This window comes from Ranitomeya variabilis, chromosome 1, assembly GCF_051348905.1.
Source record: "Ranitomeya variabilis isolate aRanVar5 chromosome 1, aRanVar5.hap1, whole genome shotgun sequence".
Taxonomy (NCBI): domain Eukaryota; kingdom Metazoa; phylum Chordata; class Amphibia; order Anura; family Dendrobatidae; genus Ranitomeya; species Ranitomeya variabilis.
In genome coordinates, this window is record NC_135232.1 from 584,848,710 (window position 1) to 584,874,312 (window position 25,603).

Here is a 25,603-nt window from a genome sequence, read left to right on the forward strand (position 1 = left end):
CTGCACCTCTAAGTTCCTGAGATATGGCTCCTTCTTCTTTGTCTATAAATCCAGTCTACTTAATTAAGTGGGTGTGATTCTCAGCTTTACTCTGTGGGCGTCTTCTTGAGGACCACGCCTGTTTGGCTATAAAGAAGAGCTAGATTTATATACAAGTAAGAAAGAACCAGATCTCAGGAACAGAGAGGAGCAGAAAAGATAGTAAATCAATGTGGGATTAAGTAGAACAGCAGCATTTATTCCAAGTGAATAAAATATACATTTATGGCCCTTAGGTTACAATTCTGGAGTTGAAAAGAAACTAAAGAATCTGCTTGTTTGAAGTTGTCTGCACTTATGTAATACATACCATTGTAAAGCACTACATTGTTACACACGGGACATACCGTAGTCTGTTTACCTAGTAAGCAATGTGCAGACAGACAGATTATCTACAAAACATCAAAAACACTATATTCCAAAACCTCTGCACACTAATCCTCCAGCTATAGAAAATGGCCACTAAATGGCATTACTTAGAGGTAGACCAGAGAAAGTCCTAACCGTTGCAGATGAAGTTTTCTGTAAAAATCTAGGACCCGGAGAGTGTAACACGACTCTCAGTGGAAACTTCTAAAGAGAGAACTAATCCCGAGATCAGAAGTTCGCTCTTATCTGCTGATGTACCTGAAGAAATGCGATATAGGAACATGATGACTAAAGTAACATTCACGTGTGGCAACATCAAAGCCCCAGGCGAAGCAGTAGGTTGGCAGAAACCTGCCAATGTTCCGGAAAAATTACTGATTTTTTTTATTATTCTCATGAAGTCTAGCATTTGTTGTCCTCAACTCAGCAATTCGAGCTCCAGTTAAAGGTTTAAGCTGGGTATACACTGTTTACGGAGTCAGAAGGTATTTTTTGGAGAGGTCTCAAAGTGGTGGATGCTCTTAGCCAGTAAATAAATAGACTCCGTAGAATTTAACAGTGCTGGCTTTCACCAAGTATGAAGACATGGCCAAAGATGTGAGACTTTGCTTACGAAGACCACTGATTTCAGTGCCAATGATATTATACATAAGTGGTGCCTGACTGCTCAAACCTTTCATGCAGGTCAGGCAAAAAGCCACAATTTCTATCTCTTTAGAACCAGATTATTTTGCAGAATAGCTGCAGAATTTGCAAAGCAACATGAGTTCTACCCCACAACCTACAAAATACATGGGGGAACATAGATGTGCACATAATGTGAGATGTCAAATCAACCAGGTACGCAGCAAGCCTATCAGTGTAGATAAAGTCAATGTGCACGATCCCAAAGCCCAATCAATATGGAAAATAAGGACCATATTTGGGTCTCTTTCACTCAAGCATTCCCACAATCCCTATATTGACATATATTGTAGCTACCACTCCTTAGCGGTACTTCTTTCCTTCTGCAAGAAAGTTCATTTGCATATAATCTGTAAGGCTACTTTCACACTAGCGTCGGGCTCGGCCCGTCGCTGTGCGTCGGGCCGACGTTCCCGACGCTAGCGTTGTCTCCGCCGCACAACGGGGGCAGCGGATGCATTTTTCCAGCGCATCCGCTGCCCCATTGTGAGGTGCGGGGAAGTGTGGGGAGGTGGGGGCGGAGTTCCGGCCGCACATGCGCGGTCGGAAAAAGCAGACCGTCGTGAGCAAAAAACGTTACATGTAGCGTTTTTTGCTCCCGACGGTCCGCCACTGCACGACGCATCCGTCACAATGCGTCGCTTAATGTAAATCAATGGTGAAAAAACGCATCCTGCAAACACTTTTGCAGGATGCGTTTTTTCGGCAAAACGACGCATTGTGACGGAATGCAGTTAACGCTAGTGTGAAAGTAGCCTAATAAAAACTACCACTCTACACATTTTTGCAAACTTTATTATTAATTTCTGAAGACCTTTGAACTGTCCATCAAAGCCTAGCCCTGGAATAAAAAAAACTCGAAATATGCTTCAAACATAGATGACTAACCAGGGGTCACAGGTTCAGCAGAGGTCTTGGGCTAGAGCCACTTAGTAGAAGAACAAGCTTGCTGGGCTTGGCAGCACTTGTATCTAGAAAAGTTCCTTGTTCTAAAATAGATGTGTTGGAGGAGGCAACACGAGTGAGGAACGTGGAGTATCTAAAATGAACATCAGTGAGGTCAAAACGTGCATAGTTCGGCAAACATATCAAAGATCAGACAAGTTCTTTGAAAGTCGTCGCCAACCACAACGCTCCACGAACATAAACTCTCTTTAACCATGTGTTCACCAACCAGGCCAGCTAGACGTAGGAAAATATACAACGGGCGAGAACTCTTAGAATAGAGGAGACCTATGTAATAGCTCCAATAACAATGCCAGTAACATGACAATGATGATTGCCTAGACCACTGACCAAGGGAAACGAGACTAAAACGAAAGGTCAAATGCTGCCCAACTTAGCAGAATGTAGATAACCCATGAGTGAGAGACGCCAACCAGACAATTAACAGGAGAAACAATATACAAGTGGCTGACAGCACTCACTTATTGGGGCGCCCGTTCCATATCCAGGGAACCCTCCTGGGTAACGTATATATTCCAAGTCAGAAGAACAGCGCTCCAGCCGGGTGTAATAATCCAATAGAAAAATCTTTATTCAGCCATGGTAAAGCAGCAACGTTTCGACCATAAAGCAATGCTTGAAAAAGACCGATTTATGGTCGAAACGTTGCTGCTTTACCATGGCTGAATAAAGATTTTTCTATTGGATTATTACACCCGGCTGGAGCGCTGTTCTTCTGACTTGGAATTAACAGGAGAAGGGAAAAGTTCTGCTATGGCCCAAGAGAAGTTCATCAGTGCTTACCAGCTATCGGGATGTTTTATAACTTTTCTATAGTATGTGTAGGTGTTAGAGATATTCACTTTTTTTCAGGAGTGCACTATGTGAAATCTCTCCTTTGCAATCCTTCTGGATGTTTCTTCAGAGTCTTCTCTGGGGGTGTTCGATTTCATCCATCTCTCCCAGATGTTGCCAGTTACAGCACTGTAGTGTCTGAGACTGCTTCACTGCTAGACCAGCTGCTGAGCTGCCATTGACAGCATCTGGGAGGGAGGGGTGAAAGCGATCCACCCAGAGAAGACTCTGAAGAAACTTCCGGCAGAGATTTCACATACACTGCTCAAAAAGAAGCAAATGTGAATATCTCTGCAATGGAGCAACGCAGAGCTAAACAGAAAAGCAACAGCATCTGTAGAGGTCATGGATTTTTACAAGGTTTTTAACACAATTTTTTGGAGCAAGTGACAGATCCTGTTTAGGGGGGTCCAAAAAGGCCCATAAGTCCTTCAGCTACTGAGGTGGAATCAGGAATGGCCCTTTATACAAGATATACAGTATATGTCATTAACAGAGGTAGTCATTGTTGGCAATTCAGTGCCAGGGACCAAATAATTTTTACAGTAGGTTAAGTAACTCCTACTCGCCTTTCAAGCACCAGATGTAGGGTAAGTCAGAGCATTGACACTTGGTATTACATGACACGCAGTGATGTCACACAGATGGCTTTTATGTCTCTTGCTGTTTAATGATGGGAGGGAATGTCCGCTGGTTCCATTATACCACAGGGAACAATAACGGATATTAGAGATAGAGGGGCATAAACCATTAGAGGAAATGGAAACCTCCTGCAGCCTTGTTATATATGGCATCCACTCTATACACGCAGCCTTATTCTTCTCTGCATCCTTCCTGCTGTACTTCAGCTTCTCTCATCACTTTCTCCGTTCAACCCTCTAAACAGCAGGTCTTTTTAACAACCCCTACACTATAACACCATTCACTGGGCACATTCAAACAAAAAGGGAGTTACAAATGGCTGATCTTTGGTGTGCCAGGTGCCAAACGTTGACCCATCTGACATTGATGACCTATCCTATCAATATCCAAGTCCCGAACAACCTCTTTAACTCTAAATGAACCAAATATATGCTGTATCAAAATATTTCCAAATGACTTTGGGCATAAGAGTAGGTCTTTAGCAGTCTACCCCCAAAATTAATTTCTTGACGGTCGTACTAATCAGTTTTAAACTAGAGACTGATATGCAATTTATCCTGAAAATGAACTGTTACTGACAAGCAATTGCTGGGAAAAGCTCTTCTAATCTTTCTCTGATGGCTGGTAAGGGTCTATTCCTAAGCTCAACCAAACCTGAAAATAGACCAGTACCCGTTTATACCATTAATGGAAACTGTGACCCGAGAAACTGTCACTGCCAACTGAGACCAAACCTCTAAAAAAATGCTTTACAATTGAGGGCTGCCACACACATTACACCAACGTCAGCTGAACCTGCTGATATCAGCGGGCTCTGACTACAGTCTAATGTGTATGAGGGCCTTCCAACTTAAATGTCAGAGATAAGTCGATGCCAGAGATGTCTGACAGTGGCTCTCTCGTAGTGACCAAGCACTCCTGTGTATGGGGGACCGGGAGAGATAGCTGCCAGCAGAATGATCAGCCAAACCATGGTTCAGCTGATGGGTATATCTTGTGTACGGACCCTTCAGTTTAGCAGGGGCAATCCAAATGCCCAATCATTAAATCCCCACCCTACACCAGAAGCCTGGAGGTCCTTCCTCCATATACACATTAGATGGCTCTCCATTCCTGTTAAGGAAACCTGAGGCTAAAGGACTGCCTATGTTTTAATACATGAGGCTGATGAAATGTCACATCACTTATATCTGTATCTGATCTAGGCATCTACTTTCCCATAGATAAGACAATGGCTTTATTGTATTACAGAAGCGGTGAAATGCCCTTACCTTCTGTGAACGCTTCCCACTGATACAGACGACCCATGAACTCCTGGTTGTTAAAAGTTGAACATTGTAAAGTTCTTGCATCAAGTTGACCGGCCGGGCATGACTGCAAACAAACAAAGGAAGAGATTTTGCTTTTTGTTGTATTTGGAAAAATGTCCACAATCAGTAAAGATATCACATATTGGTGACTCCACTCTAGGAAGTCGATTACCATAGACCCAAGAAACCCATGGGTGAAATTTGAGACAAAAGTGGAAACCAGATTTTGAAATACACCATAAACGGAGCAAAGACCTCACCAGACCATCGGCAAAATTCAAAAGGAAAAGCCCATTGTGGTGCCAAGTTTTACAGCCTAGAAAATAAGGGCCTGGTGTTTGTTTCCATGACTGATGGGCCAATTCTGAAGCTTCTGTTGTCTAACAATGCTGTTTCTCTTGAGGGAGACATCTGGCACAGGCTTATGCCATGTAGTGTTGGACAAGCTGGGTTATGTTTCTTGGTCAGACTCTTTAGCAAGGAAATTTTTGCAAAGAATCCATTGTAACTAGCTAGCGAGGAGAGATTGTAAATAATAAAACATAACTTTTAATGGTGTTGTTTTTTAACAACTTAGAAAAGGACAACATACAAAAAGCACCAATAATGATTACAATATGAAGTGCAAGTGCTCAATAAACCAATGCTCATATAAAAGGTTTGGGTTTGGTCTCACCAATGTTCCTTGATAGACCACTGTCATGCAGGCAGGATGTAGAGGCAGAATAGGTCAGGGGCCATATCTTTCATACCCTCTCGTGCCCCATGTATTGCACCTGCCCTGACAAGAGCAGTACCCAAGTATGAGTAGGTGAACTGCAGGGGTAAAAGGGGTTAAAGACAAGCATAACAAAGTTATTGCAGTGGCAGGTATCTAAAAAGAGTCTAACTGGACATGTCAGAACCCTTAGGAGCGGTGGTACTTATGCTTGTCTTTAACCCTTTAACCCCTTCTACCCCTGCAGTTCACCTACTGCCCTGATGAATCCTCTTCACAGAGGAAGAAATGCGTACGAAGGTTACATTCTCTTTTTTTTGGGTAGCATTAAGGCAGCATCATACTTGGGTACTGCCCTTGTCAAGCAATACATGGGGAGCGACAGGGTATGACAGATATGGCCCCTGACCTATTCTGCCTCTACATCCTGCCTGCATGATAGTGGTTTGTCAAGGAACATTGGTGAGACCAAACCTTTTATACGACCATTGGTTTATTGAGAACTTGCACTTTATATTGTAAGCATTATTGGTGGGTTTTGTACGTTGTTGCCCTTTCTAAGTTTTTAAAAAACACCATTACAAGTTATGTTTTATTATTTACAATATCTCCTTGCTGGCTAGTTACATATATTTTGAGAATTCCTAATAGGTTTTTTTACACGATATCATACCTCTACTGGTTTCTCATCTAGATTCCACTGCAATCTAAGAACTTTCTTGGCAAACAACTTTATGAACCTATCATCAGAAATTGACATATTGTATAGATCAAATTTTTGTAAAATTTATTTTTAAAACATTTTTGACATTTTTTATTTTTTTACATGTCACAATGTGTATTTAAAATAAAAAATACAACTCTTGCAATTCTCACACTGGCCACTGGGGCTTTTAGACTCTAACTTCCTGTTGTTTCAGGAAGCAACACACATACAATAGCAGCAATAAACTAACTCCACTCCTATTTTTTATTGAAGCATCTAATGAGAATGTTCAAAGGGGGAGCTATGACACTACTGTGACTGGTGGATCCTGTGTTGTCAGCGGTGGATCAGCTGTGCGTTGAGGTGTTATCTATCATTGTAACCTTGCCTCTGATAATATGGAGCATTGTAGAACATTCTTTCTCAAAGGTCAGGAAGTATGAGTCTAATGAAGCCCCAATGGCCAGTGTGAAAATTGCAAAATTACTATTTATTATTATTTCTATTATTATTATTATTATTATTATTATTATTATTTACAATGCCATTTTTATTTAAATACATGTTACACAAAAACCTTATTAAGACAATAGCTACCAATTTTCAGGTGATAGCTTCCCTTCAAAGAAATTTTCTACAAGATAGGTGATAACTCATTGATTCCTGGGAATCTCACCACTTGGACCCCCACCAATCCAAACATCTGCAGTGCATAGAAGGTGCAAGCTCAGCTGCCAATCCACTCAACCATGGCTCTGCAGAGTCTGCCATTGTTGAGATTGGTGGGACCATCAATAATCAGAAAGTTATCACCTGTCCTGTGTAAAATATTGGGATGTATTCATAGTCATTACCATATTAAAAACTGAAGCTATGATGGTAAAGTGCCTATTGTCGACACACACGTTAGACAAGTCAGCCGAAAGAACTGATATCATTGGGATCGTCAGGAACCTAATGTGTATGGGGGCCTCCGAATTCCCAGATGATGTTGAGAGACAGAAGGATCCAGCATTTTGGATTTCTGTGGTTAATGCTTTTCTTCTCCTGTGAGGTGTTGGGAGAGATTGCTGTCCACCAAATGATCGTTCTGTCAACAGTTCGATCTTGGGTGATGTCAATAACAATAGGATCTACTTCTCTGATTAGAGAAAGCTAGCTGACACTTCAGGACTTGACAGATCTCTATGATTGCTGAGTGTGACAAAGTTTTGTGGTCCTCCAAGGAACTGTCGTTGGACACAAGGTCGGAGTATTACACTGCTTACAAATCAACCGATTTCTCAATAAAAGAAATCAAAAACTGTGATGGAGATTTTAAGAAGCTGAAGCAGATGGCAGATATTTCCCAGCTAAGGCTTTGTGAGAGAGGCAAATGCCAACATGTCAAACTTGAATTATAATTAGGTCTTGTTTGAACAATGCCGAGGGCCGCTCACAGTAGATGTATCTAGTTGCATTTATACTGACTGTCACACAAATAGTAAAAATGTTTACAACAGGCCCACAAATGGGATATTTTAGGTCTGGAGCCGTCAGAACATGCACATAGATGGGATTCTTATTTCTCTGCAGTTTGCCCCACGCTGAATTATAATACACCAATTTGCTAAATACCAATGTTAATGCCAACAAGGTGGCTGCTGTGAGGTGAATATGTTAAGCTGTTTCCGAAACTCTCATTGACTTTATGTATGTGTAAACAAACATCTGCCAGTAGCAATGACTGATATGTTGAAAGACTTAAGCCAGCAATACGCATTAGATGGCTGTCGGCCAAGCGATGGTTCATTAAATCTTTTGGTTGGCGGCAATCTCTCCACAGAACAAAAGGGTCGACAGTCTGAAATCGAACTTGCACATTAAATTGTCGCTTGAACCCGTCTATATTGGGTGGTTTGGATGAGGATAGTCTAATGTCTATGGGTGATTTAGTTAAATTGCTTGGGTCTGCCAACCATCTATTCTGAATACCATAAAACTATAAGAACTTCTTTTGATCTCCCTATCATAAACTACCGTAGTTAAAAAACTATGTCACTGGGGAGCATAAAGGCCATTTTAATATCACACCAATGTGTCCAAAGCCCAAATAGTCATTATTTGGTGTAAGATGAGCAGTAGCAATTAAGAGTTGAACAAAAAGATTTGCAAGACCAAGGATCGGGTTCCTTATAGTCACACTAGGGCAGTGCAAATTTCCTTGGACGTCATTCGAACACCAACAAACTGGATGCCACTTGTGATCACTAGGCCCTGCCGATGTCATAAGGTCTAGCAACTAGGCTTTACATGATGTTGTAATCATGATGTTCCTAGTAATAATGATGTTCCTAGTAATCACAAGAGGTGCCCTAGTGCTATGAGAAACTTCACATTGCCCTAATAAGGAGTACTAAAGTGGATATTTGACCAGGAATCTTACCAATTTTTTTTGCTCAGCTCTACTGGGAATTAAAATGTTGTGAATAAGGAAACTTTTAGATGGCCAGTATCTCCTGTAGTTCCACAGAACTGGACCAAACTCATCATAGGATCTGAAAATGATCTAAGTCTAGTTCTATGGCAGTCCGGCAGGTCCGTTCATTGTGACACTATGAAAACAAAATACAGGGTGGGTCATTTATATGGATAAACCTAAATAAAATTGGATTGGTTGGTGATATCAACTTCCTGTTTGTGGCACATTAGTATATGGGAGGGGGAAAACTTTTCAAGATGGGTGGTGACCATGGCAGCTACTATGAAGTCGGCCATTTTGGATCCAACTTTTTTTTTCTCCATGGGAAGAGGGTCATGTGACACATCAAACTTATTGAGAATTTCACAAGAAAAATAATGGTGTGCTTGGTTTTAACGTAGCTTCATTCTTTCATGAGTTATTTACAAGTTTATGACCACTTATAAAATGTGATCAAAGTGCTGCCCATTGTGTTGGATTGTCAATGCATCCCTCTTCTCCCACTCTTGACACACTGATAGCAACAACGCAGAAGAAATGCTAGCACAGGCTTCCAGTATCCGTTGCTTCAGATGCTGCACATCTCGTATCTTCACAGCATAGACAATTGCCTCCAGATGACCCCAAAGATAAAAGTCTAAGGGGGTCAGATTGGGAGACCTTGGTGATCATTCAACTGGCCCACGATGACCAATCCACTTTCCAGGAAACTGTTCACGTAGGAATGCTCGGACCTGACACCCATAATGTGGTGGTGCACCATCTTGGGTGTCAGGTCCAAGCATTCCGACATGAACAGTTTCCTGGAAAGTGGATTGGTCATCGTGGGCCAGTTGAATGGCCACCAAGGTCTCCCGATCTGTCCCCTTAGACTTTTATCTTTGGGGTCAGCTGAAGGCAATTGTCTATGCTATGAAGATACGGGATTTGCAGCATCTGAAACAACGGATACTTGAAGCCTGTGCTAGCATTTCTTCTGTGGTGTTGCTATCAGTGTGTCAAGAGTGGGAGAAGAGGGTTGCATTGACAATCCAACACAATGGGCAGCACTTTGAACACATTTTATAAGTGGTCATAAACTTGTAAATAACTCATGAAAGAGTAAAGTTATGTTAAAACCAAGCACACCATTGTTTTTCTTGTGAAATTCTCAATAAGTTTGATGGTCACATGACCCTCTTCCCAATGAAAAAAATAAAGTTGGATCCTAAATGGCCGACTTCAAAATGGCTGCCATGGTCACCACCCATCTTGAAAAGTTTTCACCCTTCCATATACTAATGTGCCACAAACAGGAAGTTGATATCACCAATCATTCCCATTTTATTTAGGTGTATCCATATAAATGGCCCACCCTGTAGAACAAGATCTAGAAAGGCTTGTAGACCATTTATAGTTCATAAAATCTGCTGTCTTATATGAACTCTAGTAATTAGGATGGAATATTGCCATACCTCTTGGGTGCATGACTTGTATTGCTTCTTTGGACCTGCACAGTGAAATTCTTCTTCTGTTCCGGGATTATATAGGGAAAGTGGAACATCAGAATGCTGATGTTGGCTTTGCCTAGGGTCTTGTCCTCTTTCGAAGGTAAGGGATGGGTTTCTTCCTAGTGAGGCCCAAGCATCTCCTTGCAAAGGTCTGGATGGATGGTCTCTGTAAATACTCGGATATGTCCTGCCACCATCTGTACCGTGCCTGTATGGACTTTGCCTTTGGCTACGGGGTCTAGGACGGTGTGATGAATCAGATTTGTGACCGTTTTGTTCATGTTCAACTCCTTTATCATTTGTAACATCAGAAGTTTGTGTTATCTCCTCATAGTAATCTTTCTTCTCGTTAAATGCTTGATGACTATCTATAAGTTTTCTCATTACAGTATCCATTCTTTGGCCATTTATTTTGGATTCCATTGGTTTAGAAGTCTTTGTCAATAGTGGAGGTTGAGTTGAAGATATCGTCTGTTCTAGCTTTTCACTGACCCTCATAGTCCTGGTGCTAGTTCCACTTTTCTCATGTTCAGTGGGATATAATAGATCATCATCTTCTCTTTCGGCATCCTGGAGATTTGTGTCATGTCTTTGATGGTTAAAATATTGTCTTCCACCTTCTCCACCAACAAGTGACCCATGTTCTGCTGATTCTCCTTCAAATTGTCTATGCTGAAAACCATTCACAGCTGAAGAATTAGAATTTTTTTCTGGCCAAGAAGTTTGATGAGGCTGACTAGATCTCTTGGGTTTTTTCAAAGATGGAGCACTCTTTTTCGAAGACACATCAAGAAAGTCAACAGTTTGACCTAGAGATTCACTGCCATGTTCTCCAAAGCTGTCTAATGACTTTTGTGTTGCTGTTAAGCTCTTCTTTCGCTCTCTCTTTGGGCTAGCAGTAGTGCCAAAATTTATTAACTTGTGATGTCTCTTAAAGCGTTGCAGTTCATCTTTTTCAGTATGTAGGGGCAACGCAAATGGTACTTTTCCATAACCATATCTCCCAGGCTTTATTACGTTTCTTACACGAGACCTATGGGGAAAAAAAAATTAAGATATTTACTCCCATGCCATGAATTACGTTCAGGCACAAATAAATATGATGTTCAACCGATAACGATAATTAATATGCATCACTTGTTACGAAACGCAAACTCATGACTCAGAATAATGACCATGTTATCATTTGACCAAAATAAAATGCAAAATCCCCTTTCACCTCATCCGTAATTCTTGGCACAAATGTTGTGTTCACAAAGGAAAACAGATTCCGTGAAGGAACTGCCCATACAAGGCATTAAGAAAGCTGAAAGGATATTTAATTGCTTTAAACCAACTCTCTCAGTATAGAAAAAAAAAAGTGAAAGAAAAAAAAATGAAGCTGAAAAATTTCCAGCACGGACTTTAAATAAACAAGATTGTTATCCGATGTCAGAATTGCTTTGGCTACTCTGTAAAATAACAGCTGCTGCATTAAAAATGTATTAAAAAGTCGAAGTTCTCAAAACCAATGTTTCACCGTAAAGCGGCTAGGTTTTATAGGCTGATAGCACGGGAAGTGGACAATAGGTTAACGCCAATAAATATATGTTATTTATACCTGAAGACAGTTTAACTGTAGGTAAAGAACTAGCACAAAGCCAAGAGAGTAGATATTTTATAGAGGATTTATTCTACTTGTGAACAGTTCTCAGGTCAGTAAAAAATGATCAAAGATATATTAAGATGAAAAATTATCATGCAAAATAGGGCAAATCCGCTGTAATAATAATTTTTATAGCCCCAACTTATTCCGCAGCACTTTACAATTAGAGGGGACTTGTACAGACTAAAAGGATGTTACAGAATAAGCATAACTCATATATCAAAAGGAGTGAGGACCCTGCTCGCAAGCTTACAGCTAAAGGCTTATATAAAAGGCCAAGGACTAAAGACTCAAAAGGACTCTCGAGGCGCAGAGCATTACCCAAACCTCCCAATATCGACGGGTTGTGTCAACAATCTAATATGTTTGGGGCCCCTGACAGATCATTACAAATTAAAAATCCAGCATGCCTGATTTTGGACTGCCCATCTTTTTGTTCTCTAGGGATAAGTTGTCACCAGAGATGTCTGGTAGCAGATCTCACATAAAGAACACAAGAGCGTTTCCCCAGTAATCCAAGATATAAAAAGTCTTCATATCCTGTGCCGCCTTGTGATGCTGTGCCCTGCATCAAGAGATGGCTGTCCTTGCATAGGGTCTTACCACTTTAAAGGAAAGGCTGGGACCCCTCTTTCTAAAGGTAGAATTGCAGTCATACTGACTGCCTCTATAGCGTGTAAAGTATTGCCAAATTCTAGAAATCTTTGCTATTGTTATTCCTTCTTTAGCTGATGGTGAATTCCTGACCTTTGATCTAAAAACAGGTTCTTTTTTTATCATGAGTTTCCTACCTTCGTGAAAAGCGAGACTCTTTAGTGGGAGATAGAGGTGGAAATGTTTGTCCTGGGTTGGTTTCCTCCCAGCTGTCAGGTTTTAGAAGAGGGATGGAGTCTGGAAAGAATGGCCATGATTGTGCAGAGTCATCCATACGCGAGTTGTTCCTTCTATTAAAAGGGACGTCTTGCTGGGGTTTTCTATGAATTGAGATGGTTTCAGAAGCACGTAGTGCATCTTGTCTGAGCGGCATGTCCAGTGAAGATGGCTGCCAAAGTGTTTCTGAGGGCTGAGGCACTGTCCGTCCTCGGTTAGATGTTGGTCTGTGATAAGGAGGTTGTTCCCGTCTAGGATATGAAGGCTGAGACCCACCAGCAAATGTTTCTTCTCGGGCATTGCGATTAAATTGATTATGTCGACTGGGTGGTGGGTTTCTAGGTATATAGGGCTCCCTTTCTCTATGAAGAGGGTACAATGGCCTGGCGGGCCCCACAGAATAAAGATTGTCCCTCTCATCTCGAAAAGGTGGCTCTGGATGTGGCTGAATGCTGTGAGGGTTTGGCTCTGGCCTTGATACCCAAGAAACTTGCTGATATGGAGACAAGCAAGCACGACTTCTTTCGATGACTCCCAAGCCACAGGTCTGTGAACATGAGGACCATGTTCCCCAGGAGCCCCATGTGCCAGCTATTTTATTCTCCACTTGGTCATCTTCCAAAGTTTGTCGAGATCTCCGATGAGGTACCTGTAAAGCATAGAGACACAAAGACAGCTATAAAATCGTCCACTAGCTTTGAACACATCCTGTAGAGTTATTTGCTAACCATATATCATAAGAGGTTAATATTTCTACACTTTTACTAATGTAGCACCAGTCCAGATCTTTTTAAGACCTTCTGCAAATCCCAGAGGATGGAATTCCCCTAGCAAAAGGCAGTCACGTCTACACCAACACACATTGTTCTCATATATCTCCTACAACACGTGTTAGATGGAAACATACCATATGGGTGGAAAAAGCTAATCGCCCATGTAATAACTTCCTTTCAATGATGATGGGAAAAGCATATAATAGATGTCAGCTCCTCCATAAACTTTAATACGAACATCTTCATAAGCAACTCATCACAAAGCAATGTCCCGTAGACGTCATTATTCCCCAAACATATTAAGATGGTATGGTCCATCCAAAGTACAATACAAAATTTTACGCTCCCCTACAAACAAAGTTAATTTCCATTTTAACTAAATAGATAATTACTTTTGACCTTGATTGTTGGAAGCACAAACAGATAGCAATTTACTAAATCATTCATGGACAGATTTATGAGAGAGGGACACAATAGTGCTGCACTCGTCTTTGACTTTGCGTGACCTATCAGGGCTGTGATCTGCATCATCTATAAAGGGAATGCTTGACAATGGCTTGTTACGGAAGAGGAATAAATTTTGCCAAGTCAGAAATAGCTTCACATTCTCCCATGTAACAATGGTATGTGCTGTCACTGGGATTCCTGACAGCAGAAGCTCTATTACGGTCAGCCATACATCATGTGCTGCCATCTGAAGGCAATCTAGACCCTGCACCCACAGGGCAACAGATAAACGTAACATCTTCATTTGGCAGCAAATTAGAGAGGCAAAATTCTGATTGCGACTCTGAATGCAAAGTGTGTACTAGAGCCACCCCAAACATCACGTGTAATGGCTTTCAATAATGCATGCTACCTAGTTACAAGGGGAAACATTGCAGATGAGCAAATTGATTTAAAGCAAATTTAATTCATAATGAATTTTTAGGAATGTGCATTTAAATTTCTGATTCACTATGTGCAAATTGCCTAAACTGGCCACCACCACTTTTTTTATATTGCAGAAGATTGCATCAGGCAGAGAAGGATCACATGACTTTGGTGGGCTTCCTCACAATAACTAGCCGCTATCATATTGCATGTCACTATACAAAAAAAGTTGCACTCTGTAGTGCTAAAGCATGTAGACATGGAATATATGAAATATGAATAGCAATACTGCTCTGGATAGTAAGAAGAAATTGAGAAGCTTATCACATAATTTGGCCAATTCATGCATGCCCAGCAACAAAAAACAAGGTGGTCTCACGCTGCTGGGATCCTACGTGTCTAGTGTGAATACTTCTCTTAGGATGAAGTCTGAATTCCTGGGTACCGTATATACTCGAGTATAAGCTGAGATTTTCAGCCCATTTTTTTGGGCTGAAAGTCCCCCTCTCGGCTTATACTCGAGTCATACCCGGGGGTCGGCAGGTGAGGGGGGGCGGGGACTGTGTAATTATACTTACCTGCTCCCGGCGCGGTCCCTGGACGTCCCTGCTTCTTCCAGCGCTGCAGCTTCTTCCTGTACTGAGCGGTCACATGGTCCCGCTCATTACAGAAATGAATATGCGGCTCCCATAGAGGTGGAGCCGCATATTCATTAATGTATGAGCGGTAACGGTGACCGCTCAATACAGGAAGAAGATGCAGCGCCGGGGAAGAAGCAGGGACTGCACAGCGCCAGGAGCAGGTAAATATACGGGGAGGGGGAGCGCAGCGCGATATTTACCCCTCCTCATTCCAGTGCGGCTCTGTCTTCATCGTCTTCTGGTAGTGACGCTCAGGTCAGAGGGCGCGGTGACGTAGTGAGTGCTGCTGAACGTCAGTGCTGAAAACGGAGCCGCACGAGGAGCAGGTAAAAGTGCCGGGGTCCTGAGCGACGGAGAGGTGAGTATGTGATTTTTTTTTTTATGGCAGCAAAAGCAAATGGGGCAAGTGTCTGTGCGGAGCATCTGTATGGGGCCATAACACTTGTGCAGCACTATATGGGGCAAGTGGCTGTGCGGAGCGTCTTATGGGGCCATAACACTTGTGCAGCACTATAAGGGGCAAGTGACTGTGCGGAGCGTCTTATGGGGCCATAACACTTGTGCAGCACTATATGGGGCAAGTGGCTGTGCGGAGCGTCTTATGGGGCCATAACACTTGTGCAGCACTATATGGGACAAGTGGCTGTGCGGAGCGTCTTATGGGGCCATAACACTTGTGCAGCACTATAAGGGGCAAGTGGCTGTGCAGAGCATCTGTATGGGGCCATAACACTTGTGCAGCACTATAAGGGGCAAGTGGCTGTGCAGAGCATCTGTATGGGACCATAACACTTCTGCAGCACTGTATGGGGCAAGTGGCTGTGCAGAGCATCTGTATGGGGCCATAACACTTGTGCAGCACTATAAGGGGCAAGTAGCTGTGCAGAGCATCTGTATGGGGCCATAACACTTGTGCAGCACTATATGGGGCAAGTGGCTGTGCGGAGCGTCTTATGGGGCCATAACACTTGTGCAGCACTATAAGGGGCAAGTGACTGTGCGGAGCGTCTTATGGGGCCATAACACTTGTGCAGCACTATATGGGGCAAGTGGCTGTGCGGAGCGTCTTATGGGGCCATAACACTTGTGCAGCACTATATGGGACAAGTGGCTGTGCGGAGCGTCTTATGGGGCCATAACACTTGTGCAGCACTATAAGGGGCAAGTGGCTGTGCAGAGCATCTGTATGGGGCCATAACACTTGTGCAGCACTATATGGGGCAAGTGGCTGTGCGGAGCATCTGTATGGGGCCATAACACTTGTGCAGCACTATAAGGGGCAAGTGGCTGTGCAGAGCATCTGTATGGGACCATAACACTTCTGCAGCACTGTATGGGGCAAGTGGCTGTGCAGAGCATCTGTATGGGGCCATAACACTTGTGCAGCACTATAAGGGGCAAATGTCTGTGCGGAGCATCTGTATGGGGCCATAACACTTGTGCAGCACTATAAGGGGCAAGTAGCTGTGCAGAGCATCTGTATGGGGCCATAACACTTGTGCAGCACTATATGGGGCAAATATCTCTATGGAGCATCTTATGGGGCCCTTATTACCCTTTATGCAGGATTATATGGGGCATATTTTAATATGGAGCATCTAATGGGGCCCATCAAACTTTATATTTCATATATTCCATGTCTATATGCTTTAACATGACAGAGTGCAACTTTTTTCTGTATATTGTATATGGAGGTGGCTGCTCCTAGTATGAACCTGTTCACATTAGCCTGGAAGTGCCAGTCAGTCTTTTGTCATTTGTATGTCAGCTCTCTGACCGAGCACTCCGCCCTTCAACATGTGGTGGTTTTAATTTCAGCAGGATCCTACCTACCCATAAATACAGGCTTTTGAGAGAGGTATCCACATTTATGTCACCAAAGTACCACTGCTTTCTTTGTTGGGATCTATGCAAAGGAGTTTTTTGGGGGGATTTCCAGAAGTTTATTTCCCGTTGCGTTTTGTGCTTCTCGGAGATAGTTCCTCGCCTAATTTAGTCCAGCAATGAATGGCGTTGAATGGCAAACGTCTTAATCGAAGTATGGCAAAGTTTTTGTTTTCGCTCGGTGGAGTCTCATATAGACATAAGGATTTGGAAGGTTTTGAGGTAGGTCTATATATGAAGGATGGTGTGCATCTCTCAGAAATTGGGTTGGATGTATTTAATACGGGTTTGGCCAGTTTGATTGAAGAGGCTGTGGTGGTTTGGGGGGCCAAGCTTGCTTGAGGCATGCTTGGCGTGTGGGGGCTCGCCCAGCTTTTGTGTCATTTATTTGGTAAGTGGGGAAGGTTTTAAGAGGCGGGGGAGTTTTGGTGCCTGCTATCCCATGTACAAGCCCCCCTTTAGAGCAAATAGCTTGGGGGCTTAACGGGATTGCGGCACCAGCTCCCCCCATGTTTTCTATTGGCTAATTGGATTAGAGTCCAGTTTTGGTATGTTCCCCTTAGTTCTCTCAATGTTTAAGGTTCATTCATATCTCCCCAGCTTTGATTTATGTTAACGGTATTTACCTGTTGGTGATTGGTTCTTCTAGTCCTCAGGTGACAGGCAGAAATGAGCAACAGGAGTCTGACTGGTTGACAGATTTCGGCGCCAAGGAGAACTTCTTAAGCACTGCATTCCTGCCAGAAGAAGTTACAGCAGCCGGTTTCTTAATTACAGCTGCCCGCACGCCCTTTCTAAGTTAACGTCGTTGCGGTATTTATTAGATGCTGCTCACCCAGCTTTCTGGGCGGAGACTGGATGGTTTTATTGTCTATGGAGTAATGAATGTTATTGTTATTTATTGGTTTAATATATTTAATTTTGAGTAACCATTAATAAATACCGCAGCCTTTTTTCTTCACACCATGTGTTTCGTGTCATTTATTTGGTAAGTGGAGAAGGTGGTTAGAGGCGGGGGAGTTTTGGTGCCTGCTATCCCATAACTGCGTGTACACCAACTTATATACCAGTGCATCTCTTTAGGTTTGTTTTTTTTCGCACTCTGTGCAAATAAAAGTGCGGCGTTCCTTTTCTTTGAGCTGGACATTACATTCATATAGTTCCCCATGGCTGGGTGTCCATTAGCCGGGTCTTAGTCCTTCTCAGCCCTTATCCACATGTACATCAATTGACATATGATAAGGTTTTAATACTAGAGGTTACGGCCGTTCTGAATAGGGTCATCTTGACAAGGTGGAATGGCTTTTACATTTTTTTAATCAAAATAATGCTAACTTAGCACCATGTGTTATCTTCATGCACTATTGCTATTTAGGGTTTTAGTGTACTATGTCTTTATCTTGGATTTTGTCTTTTTTTCAGGCATTTGGAAACTTTGGAGTTTTATTGTGGCTTATTTTCTGGAAAAATTTGGCAACACTTGTGAATTTGAAAAGATTCGCTCATCTCTAGTGACAATAATATGGTCAAAAAAAGTGTCCCATTCCTAGTGAATTCCAATGATCAGATGAGATCTTTGGAGAACCCCACCAGTAAGGGGTTCAGTGTTCCTGCAGTGCCACCACAGGAGAAGTTGAGAATTACACAGTACCTATTCAAATCAATCAGTTTTCTGCGATGGGACAGTTCCTCCACAGCGAGAGATACTGTTTATTACGTCTCTCAACTCTGGTCAATAGATGATGAATCCCATTGCATAAATGGGTCTTCTAAACTAGACAACACAATGTTTGGCCATTTCTAGTCAATACTGCGTGACAACTACAAAAGACGGTTACTTCATTGTCCTTGGTAGTTTTACCCAGCATTTAGACCTCGAAGAACATATCAACAGATTAGAATCCATAACATGTCGGTAAAAGAAATAAGCATTACCTGCCCACAGCTGCTTTGGTAGGGATAACATTACTAGCTTTTAATCTGCAGTGAAGCATGGTTCCCTCATAATGGAGGTATTAAATAAACACAAAGACAGCATATTCAGACATCTTCAGTGAAAAAGGTTATACAAAGGTCTCAAGGCTCACAGCTATCAGATATGATCTGTGGTAGTACTTTGCAAGTCTTAGATTTCCCTACATCACCACCACAGGAGAAACTATGCATTACACAGTCTTCATTAAAATTAATATGCTCTACATAAAACAAATGGACATGTTAGGTCTGCCAGAAATCTTTGAAGCCACTTTTTGCTCCTAGTAAGGACCAGACCCCTTTTCCACACCCCTTTTACTTAATTTTGTGCTATGGTCCCAAAATATACACTACTAAGACCGAGAGCTAGTTTTTATTTGACAGCCGTCACTCTACTGCTACCAACAAGGATCTTTTAGCCTTTACAAAACTCATTAAGGTTGTCCAGACTACAAGACATTCTCTGACCACAAACTCATATAAAACTTGCAACAAATCCAACACCTATTCCCAATTTCTACATCTAAGACCTTCAAGAAAACCTCCAATGGATTACACAATACAGATCTTCAGCCCTTTGAAGCAGAGGAGTAATTTACTGGTGTGGAGAGCTAATGGTTCCTGCATGTTACAGAGTCTTACGGCAATGAAAACCATTCAGTAGTCTATAATATGAGTCAGGTTACCGAAGTCTCGGGGAGTTGGGATGACAACATTAGTTTTACTAGTCCATCAAGCAAAGAATGATCACAAGGGCAGGTTGACCAGTTTGTCTTCTCATGGCATGAGCAGAAACCATCAAAGCCCAAGATAAAAGAGTAGAGGTATCAAGTGTCAAAAGTTAACTATGAAAACGACCAAAGTATTCTGGATTCAATCATATGTTCTGTAGATGGTGGAGCCATAAATCCTGTGCCTTAACTTGTGTGCTATGGTATGAGGACATGAAATATTTGTGATTTTTCTTTATTAGATTATTTTAAGATTTCACCTTTCTTTGCTTTTATGGCCAGTTTTCGGCCATGCTGAAATTATATCCTAACAGTAATTCTCAGACTCCTGTGGGGTTTAAGTTGTCTATACATATCAGGTACATTTTTTCAGAACTGGTTGCTTTCTGCAGGATACGGATAACTATCTTATATGTATGGGGGTCCAGAGACTCTCCCTCACTCAACAATAGAAAGAAAAAAGGATCGGGTTTGTTCAATTTCAACATGCCTCATCTAGTGATATACTCGTTACTCTAGATTTCCCAAGCATGCTCGGGTGTCCTCCGAGTATTTTTTAGTGCTCGGAGATTTAGTTTTCCTTGCAGCAGCTGAATGATTTACATCTGTTAGCCAGCATAAGTACATGTGGGGATTCCCTAGCAACCAGGCAACCCCCACATGTACTTATGCTAGCTAACAGATGTAAATCATTAAGCTGCGGTAATAAAAACTAAGTTTCCGAGCACTAAAAATTACTCGGAGGACACCCGAGCGTGCTTGGGAAATCTCGAGTAACGAGTATATTCGCTCACCACTAGCCTCATCTCTTTGTCCTCCTGCAAGCTAAATGTCTGGTAATGTCCTTCCCACTGAATACATTTGGATTATTGGTTGAGCTTGGATTTGTAGTAGGGTGACGGAAAATATACCAGTTATACTCAACTTTAGTCAGGCCAAGGTTGCCTACAACCCTTGGGGTTCACGGCAAAAACTACAATGAGAAATTAATAGTCATCACACTACCAGTGCCAAAACAGTAACACCAGTATTCAGTGTGAACCTGGTCTAAGGAGTTTCATAGACAGATGTTTCAGCCAATCGTTCAGCAGGCAGCTAGCTCTCCCGACTCCAACATTGTCAGGAGTGCTACTGTGTTCTCTATGACAGAAACTCTGTCAGACTCCTCAGGCGGTGGCTTACCTTGCCAAGAACAAAAGTATTGGCAGACCACAATAGGATATGATGGATTCTTATGAGATGATGTCAAGGCAGAGTCGGAAGCCCCCATGCATATTAGACTGTCAGCGGAGCCTGTGGATATCAACGAGTTTGGCCAACTGTTGTCTAATATATGGCAGCTATAAGAGCCTGATTCATCAAGACTGCCATTTCTCATGCCGGTCTTGATGAGGGGGATATATGGAGTATGAGGAGAAAGTCTCTTAATGAAATTGTCAAGGTGCAAAGTGACCTGCGCCTGCAAGTGTGCCTCGCCACAAATCTTACTCCAGTTGGTAAGTGGAGTAAGATTTGAGGCACCCCTCATCCTGAATTTGACAAGCATGGGTCATCATACCCTGCCATGTCCCTATTCCGACCCAACTGTGCCGACTTGGTCAGAAAATGGTGTGACTTTTCAAAGCTTTTTACGCTAGAATTCTGAATCGGAGCAAAAGTATGTACCTAAATATATAAAAATATAATTCCCCATCCCTAAAAAATAAAATAAAAAAAAAATACAACACTGTCCATTGCCAACATTTAACTAATTGCTTTTCGGCTAATCATATTTTAAATTCAATGAGATAAAAAAAAACATATTTTTTGGGATGACACCTTGGTCAACTGTTTTAAGACATCCATACGATCTTGAGGGATCAGTGAGACATACTTTGTTCCATACTTTGTTCCATATGTCTTTGACATAGGACCACATTAAATGCATATATTCAGGTTTATCCCTTAGCACAGCAGGGGTTAGGATGACCTAAAACTGTAGTCATTGTGTATATTCATCTAACAAACCAACCGTTTCCCTAAACAGAAACAAGCAGAAGTCTTAAATCCGCTCCAACCTCATCGCCAACGCATGACTTGTCAAGCTTTAAGTACAATGAGGTTTCCTGCTGGGGACGGGGAGTGGGGGGGTTAAGAGATGTAATAAGCCGAGCATCTAAAGAGCCATCAATAAGTGTAACACAGCATCTGTGTAAAAGCAGAGGGACAAAGGCCAACCACCGACTGCCTGGAATTTGTCAGGTCTTCAGGAACTACATTTCACCATTCCACTGCAGGGCTTTAGGCAATATACCCTAATATATATATATATATATATATATATATATATATATATATATATATATATATATATATATATATATATATATATATATATATATACAGTGGGTACGTAAAGTATTCAGACCCCTTTAAATTTTTCACTCTTTGCTTCATTGCAGCCATTTGGCAAATTCAACAAAAGTTCATTTTTTTCAAATTAGTGTACACTCTGCACTCCACCTTATCAAAAAAGAAAAATTGAAATATCACTTGATCATAAGTATTCAGACCCTTTCCTCAGTATTGAGTAGAAGCACCCTTTTGAGCAAGTACAGCCATGTGTCTTCTTGGGATTTATGCAACAAGTTTTTCACACCTTGATTTGAGGATCCCCATTCTTCCTTGCAGACCCTCTCCAGTTCCGTCAGGTTGGATGGTGAACGTTCGTGGACAGCCATTTTCAGGTCTCTCCAGAGATGCTCAGTTGGGTTCTGGCTGGGCCAGTCAAGAATGGTCACAGAGTTGTCCTGTAGCCACTCCTTTGATATTTTAGCTGTGTGCTTAGGGTCATTGTCTTGTTGAAAGGTGAACCTTTGGCCAAGTCTGAAATCCAGAGCACTCTGGAAGAGGTTTTCATCCAGGAGATCTCTGTACTTGGCCGCATTCATGTTTCCTTCAATGACTACTAGTCATCCTGTCCCTGCAGCTGAAAAACACCCCCATAGCATGATACTGACACCACCATGCTTCACTGTTGGGACAGTATTTGGCAGCTGATGATCAGTGCCTGGTTTTCTCCACACATACCGCTTAGAATTATCACCAAAAAGGTCTATCTTTGTCTTATCAGACCAGAGAATCTTATTTCTCATAGTCTGGGAGTCCTTCATGTGTTTTTTTAGCAAACCATGTGGGCTTTCTTATGTCTTGGACTGAGGAGAGGCTTGCGTCAGGCCACTCTGCCATAAAGGCCAGACTGATGGAGGGCTGCAGTGATAGTTGACATTGTGGAACTTTCTCCCATCTCCCTACTGCATCTCTGGAGCTCAGCCACAGTGATCTTGGGGTTCTTCTTTACCTCTCTCACCAGGGCTCTTTTCCCATGATTGCTCAGTTTGGCTGGACAGCCAGGTCTAGGAAGACTTCTGGTGGTCCCAAACGTCTTCCATTTAAGAATTGTGGAGGCCACTGTGCTCTTAGGAACCTTGAGTACTGCAGAAATTCTGCTGTATCCTTGACCAGATCTGTGCCTTGCCATAATTCTCTCTCTGAGCTCATTGGATTTTTAGCCTGTGGTATAATCCAACCAGTAATTTGTTATCAGCGTTTTGGGCTAAAATACAGCTTTTAATGTAAATTTACAAGATAAAAAGGTATCAAACTAATATTCACCACAAAGTGCAAGGTGCATCAGACATACAACACTAAGAATGTGGAGTACATATAGTCAATGGGGTACCCCATTGACTATATGTACTCCACATTCTTAGTGTTGTATGTCTGATGCACCTTGCACTTTGTGGTGAATATTAGTTTGATACCTCTGAGCTCCTTGGCCAGTTCCTTTGACCTCATGATTCTCATTTGGTCTGACATGCACTGTGAGCTGTGAGGTCTTATATAGACAGGTGTGTGCCTTTCCTAATCAAGTCCTATCAGTTTAATTAAACACAGCTGGACTCCAACGAAGGAGTAGAACCATCTCAAGGAGGATCACAAGGAAATGGACAACATGTGACTTAAATATGAGTGTCTGAGCAAAGGGTCTGAATACTTATGACCATGTGATATTTCAGTTTTTCTTTTTCAATAAATTTGGAAAAATTTCTATGTTCCTGGTTTTTTTTCAGCCAAGATAAGGTGCAGAGTGTACATTAATGTGAAAAAATGAACGACTGTCGCCTACTGATGACGACCAATTAATAATCGGCAACTAAAAGACTAAAATTACCAACTAATCTATGATACAGGAAAAATATTTATCTTTGAACCTAATCTATGGGAAGAACTAAAACTTAAGATGAGTATTACTAGTCTAAAACTACCCATTAAAGAGAACATTTTTTTATAAATGTTTCAGGTCCCTTACTTCTGAGCAGATCAGTAAGTGTCTGGATCCTAAGACCAAACCGATCTAATATCTCTTAGAATTGCGTAACTCAGAAGACAAGAGCGCCCAGTTTCTGCCTGAGCACTATCAAATCTCCACCAGGACCTAATCCTGCGATGTCTGCTTCTGTCGCCAGACACAATCGTATTCATTCTGCGGGTTGTGCTGGTGATAGAAAATGTGTTGGAACCAGAAGCTCTGGACAGCACAGGCTCTGACCAGCCACTTAGATTTGGGTGGCTGGGATCTACAGTGCCGTCTAGTCTGGCAGTATTGGTGTGTGTGCTGTCCAGCTGGAGAAGCTGCCAGATATAGCTTTGTGCTTCCTTGGTTTAGATCTGTGTTTTCTGCTCCAGTTTAGTACAGTTTAGTATAGTGTTTTTCTGTTTTGACCTTGGCTTATTTACTGATTTCTCCTACTTGATGATTTTGGACCTTTTGGATTTGACCCGACTATATGACTATCCTTCTTGCCAGCTTACTCCACCGAACAGCAGCTGACTCTGTGGCTCTAGCCCAGGGTCCCATGTGTAAATCCAGATCCCTCTATAGGGGTTAAAGGGTGAAAGCCATAGCAACACCAGAGTTCTGGGAAGCAGAGTAGCTTGCACCAAGCCTGTTTGTGGTAGACGTTTTAGACCTGCCAGGTAACAACTGACATCCACCTTAAAGGCACGTGCACACAGTGGAATATGGAATCAGTAGTAAGTTATAAGCTTTCCATTGCATTTGTTCTATGCTGTGCTGTACGTTCTCAGGCAGAAGCTGGGCACTAATGAGCGACTTCTAAGAGATCTTTTGAGCAATTTGAGGAGGTCCCAGACTCAGAATTAAAGAGCCAAAAACATTAAAAAAATTATACAAAACTTTACCACCGCTTTAAGCTATGAGAACTGCTAAATTGGAGATACCAACAAATCTTTCGGCAATCCCGGACTGAAGATATCAGCCAACCTATGGGTACTACCATGCTAAAGCGACCAACTAATCTATGGCCAATATTAAACTGAAGATATCTAAAAGACAAGGAAGGCAACAAGAATGTTTTCAGATGCAGTATACCACTGAGTATTAGGCTATGGTCACACGCTGCGTTTTTGCTGCATTTTTTAATGCAAATTTTAATTTGCGTTTACAGTACCAACAAAAGCTATGAGATTCCAGAAGTCTAATGCACCCACACTGTTTTTCTTTCTTGACTGAATTCGAAAACTGCTGCGTTTTGAAAACTGCAGCATGTCACTTCTTTCTGCATCGTTGTAGCGTTTTTTCACTCACTGAAAACAATAAGTGCAAAAACGCAGTAATATCGCAGCAAAAACCACAGATATCAAGTTTGCTGGGTTTTTAGTAACAAAAACGCATGTACAGCAGTATGTGAAACCCATTTACTTTTATGATTTTCCCAAGTTTAAACCATAATGTCTTGGTCTCCTCACCTGAGAATGGCAGTTAGGATTAGTACAGTTTAATTAAATTAATTAAACATTGGCTGACCAAGGTGTGAGATTGAACAATACCTGTCCAACTCAAGGGCTGACCCTTCAAAGTGTGAAAGTATACAGTGTCCTATAAACTTAATGCTCTGCCAATGTCTCAGGTAAACTATTCCTGACCAATT

The 25,603-nt window shown here is 41.9% G+C and overlaps 1 protein-coding gene across 2 annotated transcripts in view; it reads right to left on the minus strand.

The window, feature by feature from the left end:
* The window catches only part of ADAMTSL4 (ADAMTS like 4), a 182,186-nt gene that overhangs the window by 119,129 nt on the left and 37,454 nt on the right, over positions 1-25,603 (minus strand). For both annotated transcript variants that reach the window (XM_077257769.1, XM_077257772.1), the window contains exons 3-5: positions 12,656-13,383; positions 10,184-11,252; positions 4,806-4,908 (exon numbers count right to left, since the gene is read on the minus strand). In XM_077257769.1, the coding sequence (XP_077113884.1) occupies positions 4,806-4,908; positions 10,184-11,252; positions 12,656-13,383 (1,900 nt within the window). The remainder of the gene's footprint in view (positions 1-4,805; positions 4,909-10,183; positions 11,253-12,655; positions 13,384-25,603) is intronic.